This window comes from Protopterus annectens, chromosome 10.part0, assembly GCF_019279795.1.
Source record: "Protopterus annectens isolate FY-2018-M chromosome 10.part0, PAN1.0, whole genome shotgun sequence".
NCBI classification, from domain to species: domain Eukaryota; kingdom Metazoa; phylum Chordata; order Ceratodontiformes; family Protopteridae; genus Protopterus; species Protopterus annectens.
Genome location: NC_056744.1, coordinates 1623760919 through 1623771306, shown reverse-complemented (window position 1 = coordinate 1623771306; position 10388 = coordinate 1623760919). Strand labels below are relative to the sequence as shown.

Genomic DNA, 10388 nt, shown 5'->3' with positions numbered 1-10388 from the left:
GTGTGGTGGTAGTGTATATGCCCAATAAAACCAAGTTATGTAGAAGTGAGAACAAGACATTGTTTATGTAGCCTTCATGTGCAGCCAGCTAACCATCCTGAACAGTGAACAACTATCCTCCCACTTAGTTGATAGAGTGCATTTATATATTTCATTCCACAGTGGATGTGCTCACTGCTTACTCTACATTCCAATTAAGGGAATAACACAAAGGGAACGTCCTTATTCTTGACAGTGAGGAAGATCCAATGTCCAATGATGTCTTGGTGTCTGAACTGCAGGAACTTATTTTTCTTATGCTATACACCAAGCTGTTTGAAGAGGCTGGCTATGTTCTCATCCCCATGGTGCCTGAAAGATAGAGGGGGTCCAGTCTAATGTTAAACGCATTTAAAAGTTTGCCCCATCACCAGGCATGCACCATTAAGGGAGGTTTCAAAAGGTTAGAGGAAATATAACTAGTCTGGGTTTACTATGGAAGAGCTTGGACTGACTTTTACACAGCAAATTCATAGAACCATAGGTTATAGCAGCCAAAACAGGATCAGAGGGTTTATCCTGAGTGGTAGTTACACACTGGATAAGCTACCAATACTACTTACTGGGAAGCTCTCCTCTATCCTCATAAGGATAGTTTTATACCTGTCTCATATATTCTTGAATTTATTGACTATTTCTGACCCTTCTGCCTGTTTTAGAAGGTACTTCCAGTCATCTACAATCCCTTCTGTGAAATAATGTCCTCATATTTTTCCTGAGCCACCCATCTTTTTATCCCCAGATCATGGCCTCCTTTTCTTCTTATACATATCTTTCTTGAAAAGTATCCCTAAGTAGACTTTATGAATTACCTTGATATAAGTTTCTTCATGCTATCCTGTGCCCTTTCTTCAAGACCATACACGTTAAGTTTGTTTTCTAATGAAGATCATGCATCATATTTGTTGACCTTCTTGAAACTATTTATCACTACAGTGAGGAGTTCTCCAGAAATTCACACACTACTCCAGATGGAGTCCTAACAAATGTCTATAAAGAGGGATAATAACTTTCTTTTTTTCTATTATGTTTTTCTTCCTGTAGTTGTTTAGTCACTTATTTGAATCCACTATTTATAGCCACGAGGACTTTAACACACCAGATCATTTTATACACCACTACATTCCAGTATTCCATCAGCCTTCCTTGCTGCTTTATCACATATCACTAGCCTGCTACTCCTTATTTATTTTGCTACTAATACCATCGCCAAACATTGTACTCCCTTCCTGAGTGCATTATTTTGGAGGAATCTTAAACTACCCTGTTTTAGATCTCCTCCCGTTTTCTAATGCTATTCTCATTTTCCTACACATTTTGTATTAACTCCATTGCATATTTTTATTTTAGTTTATTTCTTTGTTAAATTTTAGCCTCACTGGGCACAAGACCCTCTTTTCAGGTATGAACTTGGAACACTGGTTTGGTTAAGTGACTTGAAGAGAGTCACAAGGTATGCAACTGGAGAATGACTCAAATCCAAAACCACAGGATTAAACTCATTAGCAGCTTATAGCATTAATCTCCTGACATATACTGCAGGACCACAAAATCAAGGTCACTTATAAATGCACTGAACTAGTCTGGCTATAGTACTGACCCTTGCAGACCTGCAGATTTGGAATGACAAGACTTCAAATAATTGAATGAGTGACAGTGTTTCTAATGTCCACTGACAATTATGAAAAGGATGGTTTTGTTCCTATGGCAGAGGGGGTTCTGGGAAGTATAAAGAGACGTTTAATGTTGAAAAGAAGAGAAACATGGAAATCATGCTCAGTTTAAATGATAAGACAGTGTTTGCTTGTTCTGAATATGGTATAGAAGTATTAGAAATGACATAATTAGGAAAGAAGTAAAAACAGCAACATGTGAACTCATATTGTCCTGTGCAAAACACAAGGGGTCTCATTGTACAGTAAGAAGTGAATATTTACAGATACTGGAAGTGCATGAATTAATTAAAGGATGTGAGTTAATGGGGTTCTTGTACAACTCAGTATTACACACTAAATAAAAATTATGGCAAAAACACATAAATGTTTTGCAAAAGAAATGTGGCATTACATATTTAGTTAGTACTGCAAACAGCACCCTGATTACACATATAATATTCCCTTATTTGAGATGTGAGATATAAAATAGGTGAGTCATCTAGCCCTCCTTAAGCCTTGACCATCTCACTATATATACATACATAACACTAATGTCAGCAGAAGACAAACAATATGCTTAATCTGCCCAGTTATTACAGCTGCCCTTTCCACTGCTCCTACCATTTCTTCACATAATCTCACAACTTTTAAATGCCTCTATTTATTAATTCTGTGCTGCCTGTTTAGGGATGGCACTCCATTTGTCCACCAGCCTTTCTGTGAAATAATATTTCCTTATACACAAGCTAAAGTTTGACCCCCCACAATTTTGTAATAATGTTAGCCACCTAGCACTAAGAACATTGGCTCTAAGTAATGGTCACTGGTGATGTAACAATCCAACTCCATGAACAAAATGGGAAAAAGAGTGGTAGATGTCAGTGTCTCCACCAGTCCATTCTTTTTTAAGTTCAGATTCTTTCTGTGCTTTTGGATGGTCTTATGTTCCCAATTTAGTTTCTCCACCCCTTCTTTCCTCAAGGGAGTACACTTGAAGCTTATCCACTCTCTACTGAAATGTCTTTCGGTCCATTCTTTTGACCATAGAGACTCATTTCTTTTGAACCCCCCATAGCAATGTTATTTAATTCTCCATATATGGCCACCAGAACTGGACACAATGCTCCAGCTGAGTTCTTACTAGTGACTAAGTGGGGGGATTGCTTGCCTGCCCCTGGAGTCTATGCCCTAGAAATGAACCCAAGAATACTGATGGCACTGGGTGCAGATTTCTTGTTCTCTTCCAGGTGATTCATTCACTGTTGTTTTAACTGACAGCCCCAGACGTTACTATTTGCTAGTTGCAACACTTAGCACTTTAAAAACTTCTAATCTAAATCTTTGCTGCTAGCCTTTTCTGGTCAGTTATTAGAGTGGCTTCTCTTGACAACTATGCTTGACCCCTAACTGGTGTCATTCATTCTTTTCAATTTCCGTTGTCTTTGTATTATGTCCATCAAGACCTCAGCGAAGCGCATATCCGACCATACAACACTCTTCTGTTCCCTAACATTTTCACCAATTCCTCTATATGCTTCACCATAATGAAGCATTGAGCAAAACCAGAAAAAAAATGATGGCAGATAAATAACTGTTTTGCCCATTCAGAGCCTGCTTTCTTTCTGGCGGTGGATGCTGTTACCCAACAGTGTTTGTACAGTGCTTTACATATTCTTGACTTTCACTGTTTAAAGCGTCTTTCTAACGTGTCAGTCACTTTCTTTTAAAAAACGACTTGTCTAAGCTTCGGTGGTAAAATGTTTAAAAGACACGCAGGTTAGTGGAAGGTAGCTCCCGCAAAAATAATGTGACGGTCTGCAGTCCATGTTTTAATTAAAGCATGAATTATCATACAACCTAAAGGCAAATTATATTATCAACACTGTACGTAGCAAATAAGAAAGACTTTTAAACATATATTTGTCGGACTCGAGAGCGGGGGGAGGGGGTGCAGTATATCTTCCAAGGCTACTACCAGGGACTTCCAACAAAAAAACAGAATAAACAGTAATCACAGGCGCGGCCTACAGTAGACTATGTTGAACACAACGTCGACATATTATGAAAAGCGTTGGTCCCTGAAACCACACCCTCCATCTATAGCCAGCCAATCTGTAAGTACCAGGGAGAGGTTGCGCGCTGCAGCTTCCCGAGGAGCCGCCCCATGGGGCTTGGTGCTGATGCTGCAGCGGCGGCGCTATGGAAACAGACCGAGAGATGCTGCGAAGTGAGCGCGTCTCTTGGATACATTCCCGTTTGTATCAGAGGGTCTTGGGAATGGGAAAGTGCAGTTTATTTTGGTCCCTTAATGCAGTCCTAACATCCTACAAGAAAGCTGTTTATTTCAGAATAAGAGCGGATAAATAAAACTAAACATTAGCAAACAAATCTCTCAAGTTCTTAGCTCAGGAATCAGTCATAAAGCCGAAAATAGTGAGAGCTATAGGCCTCAGAGCAGGAAGAATCCTTAAATACTGTTCTTATTGACATAGAACATTAGTAGAATAGCACTATGTGTATGAATTTAGGAAGAATTAGAAGTCTGGAGCTTGAATATCTAGCATCTTCCATGATTTGCCAGAACAACACACATTAAAAAGGAAACAAAAAATGTGAAGTAGAACCAGAATCAATGACGTTGTGCAAGTATACTTCTCAACCGTCCAGATCTTCGCAGAATGTCCAGATTTTTAACTTGTATTTTTGCTCTGTTCCGTGTAACACGTGGTCTTCTTGCAAATCACTGTGGAATGAAGCCACTAAATAATGACATACATTTGAATTTTGGGCTTCATATCCTTCATAAAATGTATGTTAATACAACTCCTGTTATTCCAGCGACTTTCTAAGTTTGTCAGAGTAATATTTACAATCTGTCCCTGTTTTTGGGCCTTTGTCACCCCATTATTTTAGGCTTTGTCCATATTTCCTGTGCTAAGAGGTTGAGAGGTCTGTATGGAAGATCAGGGACAGCGGAGAACTAGCTATGTTAACAAGTAAATAAACTGCACAGTACCAGTAATCATCATTCTTGGGGAAACAAGCATTGACAACGATTAAATATTTCCAAAAGAAATCAACCACTTTTATTTCTTTTTCCCTCGTGGGCATCCTTGCTGTCGGGCTGATTCTCCTACAAACAACAGCATGCTATTTTTGTTTGAATCTTGCAGAAAACAGGTTCTGCACTATATTCTTTTGGGAGTTAAATACATGTGTCATATTGGTAGGAATTGTAAACCAATGCCATAACTAAAATAAAGATGCCCAGTATTAAAACAAAAACAAAACAAAACAAAAAAACAATGTTAAGTGGTGAGAGATGAGAGCTGACCTGTCGTTGTAGCTTTGACTGTGCATGGAGTAAAACAGTGAACGGGTTTTTTTCTAACATTTGCAACCTATACCACCCCACCACTATTGGTATAAAAAAAGAGCTTCAGGAACTGACGTAACAGCACCTTGATCTTTCAATCAAAACAGTCTTCATTTCTGGGACCCATGACGGCGCATCTCTGAATAGGATCGGACCTGCAAAACAAAGAGCCATTCTGCTTTTCACTTGCTTCTTTTCTTTCCTTTTTTGTATTTTTTTAAATGTTGTTCGAGAACTAGTATTCTCTCCATCAGCAAGAAAGAAACGCACCCGGGAGTGCTGAAGACGGGCGTTTTGAAAGCCTGAGCGATCCATCGCTTCTCATTGCAGGAAGACTCCTACGTGAAAGAAAAAAGGGGGCAGTGTATACATATTTTAAGGGGTGGGAAAAAACACAAGTCTTCAGGTGCCATGGCCGGCTGCAGGGAGCAGAGACGTGCCATTTGGGTGCTGCTTGTGGCGTCCTGGTCACTGGCGTGGATTCAAGGTAAGGAGCTTGGGGTGATGCTGCGATTGTAATGTAAAGGGTGTTAAAGGGAGGATGGAAGATGGTAGTATGATCAGCTGGAAGAAAATGTGGTAAACATTGTGTTTCGTTTATTAAATGTACTGCATTCTGAATGTGTGTATTTATTTATTTATTTTTTCCGTAAGCGAGGAACTGGACTAGGGGTAAAAAATGAACACACACACACACACACACACACACACACACACACACACACACACACACACACACACCAGATTTTCAGGCCATTGGCGTAGATGATTTGCTTTGTAAGGTAATTATTGTTTTTATTGTTAACTGTGCTGCTATGCAGATCTACATAGGTTCGATTCCAGCCTCTTGGGAGGTAACAGTGGGCACAGATGCTGGCAGTGATGGACAGTGCACATCAGATTATTTTGTTTTTAGGTGCAGGCTTTAACCACTCTCACAAGGAAATGTACAGTATGTGTGATTTGGACTTTACCATTCCCCATCTCCATCTCCCCACAACAAGCACCCCTTCCTCCATTTACTATGGCGATATTTCATTCATCCTCCTTCCTATCGGCACCCTTCACCAATTTTTATTTTAATGTTTTACTGAGACAGTTCTTGATATCTAAATTACCACGTGTGTGTGGTGTGTGTGTGTGTGTGTGTGTGTGTGTGTGTGTGTGTGTGTGTAAATGATACAAGGAGGCTACACGGAAATATTGGAGTAAAACAGTTAAGCTCTGTCATCTGAACATTTCCACACAACCTCTGGTTGTACATGCATTGAAACACCCCATAACCTTCCAAAAAGATAAATGATAAATAATGTAGCTTGAGCATACAAATAAACAGGATCAGGAACTCGCCTCAGACAAGTTACATGATCAGATTGTTAATAATGGAGAGTGCAAGCCAGTATCAGTTGAGAATGGTGCCCATAACAGATGGTTGGGGGCAGTGGTCTATACTGGATTTGGTCTAGTCAATGTTACCTAGTTACTGTAGACATCTGTAAGAGCCGAGTCATAGACTACAGCTTTATTTAATTCAATTATATAGCCCCTTGCTTTGCATTTTCCCATAATTCACATCTATATAGAAAGAGAGAGACAGAGAGAATAATGAACTTGGCAATGTGGATTAAGAATAGGTGAGAGTGATTGTCAGTATGGTTCAGTTACTCTTGGGGCGACAGGAAACAGCATGAAGAGGTTGCTAATACTTTACCAAAGGGAATTTTCATTGGAAAAAGTGTGAAGTTAACAGAGGTTTACAACAATAACACTTTATTCATTCATTCATTCATTCATTCATTCATTCATTTTCTAGTACCCTTCTTATCGAGTTCAGAGTCAAGGAACCAGATCCTATTTCAGCAAGCAATGGAAGTAATAGCAGAGAACCAGTTCTTTATAGCAAGTAGTCAGGAGGATTGCCAGTTCATGTATCAGGGTGTTACTGGGATGTTGGAAGAACTCAGTAACCCTGACTAAAAACAATTTAGATACAGGAAGGATATGAAGTATTTACACAAAATGCAACCTAGACTAAAAATGAAACAGGTACCAAGTGGTGTGAGGCAGTAATGGCAACTTCTGGACCATTGTGATGCCCTATATAATGAAAATAATAAAGTGTATAACAGCACTGTACACAATGATAAAGTATATTAAATACTCTACAATAATTAGGCATTAAAGCATGATATTCAAAGTATATTACAATTCCTTAAAATAATGAGGCGTTAAAACATAATAACCAGCAGGAGCAAACACAATGACCAGAACAAAGTATAACAATAGTGACTCGAATGGACTAGAAATGTGTCGTGATAAGTGTTTTTTTTTTCCTTATAGAATGCACCAATTTACTTTTCAGTGAGCACCCTCACTTCTGATTGTAAGCAGATACCTTACTAAATGCAACTAGATACTGGCAAAATCCATTGGATATGGTGTGAGTCTGTCTTTTCCTACAATTCACCATGCCTAATGTGTCACTGCTTTTGACTCTCTGACACTGTTACTATGTGGCAGAAAATGGCTCTGGTGGTTTAGAACAGAAGGTTAAAGCTATGACTTGTTAATGGGCTTCATACTGTTGTCAGGGGTGTATTTCCCTGATCTCCACATGCAAAATTGTGTGACTTTGAGCAAATAATGTAATTAAACAGGGCCCCTGAGATGCTTTAAAAAAGGCACATGCACATTGTGGGCTTAGCTGGTGAAGAAATGTATCGAAGAGAGTAGCCTCATGAGTTACTGCACACAGAGCTGACTTTCTTTCATGTAAGGGTCTCATAATTACCTCCCACATATTTCAAATCATCCACCTTGTAGCCCAGCAGCATTTAATGGCTGGTAATATATCATTCTAATTTAGGTAGCCATTTGCAAACACCTAATTTGGGTGGCCAGTTGTAAACCAGGTACATCCTGTAGACTCTACTTTGCTTTTCACAGCCACAACTGAATGCTGTGTCAGTCTAGGTCATTTAGCAGACCCAAAGCACTTGTGTAACCCCATGTGTAGGCATATGTGTCTTACCCAGTTATTATAACAAGAAAACTGTTGCTAATAGAAAATAGATCCCCCGCCCCCCAAAAAAGCTTCTAGCTATTCTGGTGCTTAACTTAAAAGTTTTGTTTGCTCTGTTATACTTGAAATAACACTGCATGTCACCCCAACAGAGACACCATGCTTTTCAGGGAGGATTAGGCTTTTTGGTATCAACATGTATTACTATAATAGCAGTAAGTGTGAGTTGAACATCGGGTGGATGCTTTTCATAGCTTACAGTGATGTTTTTATTTTTGTGGCCCCTGGTCCCAGGGTAGTCCTTCATGCTGAGTGCGTACTGTACATAGGGCGCAGTTCCATATGACAAAGCACTATCTCACACAGTCATAGCCACTAATCAATGTGCCAGAAGCAATTTTTTTCTGGTCTCCATTGGAGGATGCCGTTACAAGAGAAAACCTTGGTCCCTTGCTTGAGATATGAAGGCCGGTATACCTCTCACAGATGCCAGGTTAGGAGTCAGGTCAACTTCAAAAATCCCAACTTGACCACATCATAGTCAGCATCACATCCTGTTCACCACTGGAGTCTGCAAATAAAACCATTTAAGGAGATAAGGACCATTTAGTCCACTCAGTTTGCCGATTTCCCTACCTGTTGAACAATCAGTTAATTATTGTTAGGCAGTAGTTATTTTAGCAACCTTCAGTAACTTACCTGTATTTGCATTTTGTATTCTCAAACTGTTACTGATTTTGAGCTTATTGTGCTTCAATGAATCCATTCCAATCACTCGCCACCTTTCTGTAAAATAAATAAATAAAAGTAAAATGTGTCTCCCCCCAAATTCTCATTTTGTATATTTTTTCTTTCTGTCACTTTTCCACCATTTTGCTAAACCCTTGTGATGCAGGACCAAAGCACAATGACAGCACGTTTCTTGGTATCCAATCTTTTTCCTTTTCTATTTCAAGTTCTCTGTGCAAGGTAAAACTTTGTTTTTAATGGCCCATGTTCTTCTTTTGCCTTTACTTAGATGTATGTGTTTATTTAAATCTGTTTACCAGAAGAGTGCACAAATCCAAAAAAAAAAAAAACAAAACAAACAAAAAAAAACAAAAAACAAACAAACAAAAAATGATCATACAATAAATAAATAAAAAAAATAAAACATTGTGACATAGTTAAAATGGAGTCAACAGTTACATTTTAGATTACAGAATATGAATATACACATAACATACACTGGACAATAAATTAAAACAATATAGGAGCCAAGCTGATGGTGCAGAAAAAGTTAGTCATAACATATAGCAAGAAAAGCAATAGGGAGAACAGTGCTAAGCACATCCAAATGTATATTATACTAATTGTGTATACTCATTAAAGCTCATTTGTATATGTGTTATGCTAAGTAAGTCTAGGTGTGTATGATCAGCAAGTCATTTGTGTATGTGAAGTACAACAAATGGATGCTGTGCAGTTTGTTGTGTAAATGGCAGCCTAATAATGTTTAATAATAATAACTTTACTGACACAAAGTTCGTGTTGTTACTTTGTTGCCAGGTTGTGACTGAAATGATTTTTCTGACCAGCTTACCTACAGTTATCAAACTGTAATAAATAAATAAATAAATATATAAAGGATGGAACATGCTAGCAACATTTGTTTATAAGCTTTTTCATCAGCACTACAAAAAGAACTTGATTATTTTCTGCATGGGATCCTTTGTTTACTTTTCCATACAACTGTTTGGAGAATGCAGTGGTAGTTGTGTCTACTAATCCGTATGCCTTTTGCATTTGACATCCATTCCCAGCCTGTAGTAAATAGCAACCATGTATTAAGACAGCTGCATCCTTTTGTGAAAAAAAAAGATGTTAGATCTAGGAGTAGTAAAGTCTTATCTCTTCTTTTGCACATTCCATATGCATAAAACCATGTCCTGTCCTGTTCTGACTTTAGGAAGTACAGATTTCTCCCAAGTAAACTAATGCTGGAAACCATGGCTTAACCAGCAACATATCCCTTTAAGAAATGGTACAGCAATGTTCTAAAATACTCCCAGTCTTCTTTCATGTTATTAGCACGTTATACAGATTTTATTACTGCTACTTTTACTTGTTGTTTTTGGATGCTGCAATAGTTCCTTACTCATAATGCAACACAGGCATTATTACGGTAAGAAATACAGGTTAAAAAGTAGAACTTTGGCATGATATGCAACCGGTCAATAAGGGATTATGCTACTATGACCTGAGCTTTATTAGATCACTAATAATTGGGTAAGGCCTGCTAGCAGGGCAATTAGTT

The 10388-nt window shown here is 38.5% G+C and overlaps 1 protein-coding gene across 1 annotated transcript in view; it reads left to right on the top strand.

Annotated features, from left to right (window-relative positions):
• Window positions 1-5122: 5122 nt before the first annotated feature.
• Window positions 5123-10388, top strand: part of SEZ6L2 (seizure related 6 homolog like 2) — a 616191-nt gene continuing 610925 nt past the window's right edge. The window contains exon 1 of the mRNA XM_044086316.1: window positions 5123-5557. Coding sequence (XP_043942251.1) covers window positions 5482-5557 — 76 coding nt within the window. The 5' untranslated portion in view covers window positions 5123-5481. The remainder of the gene's footprint in view (window positions 5558-10388) is intronic.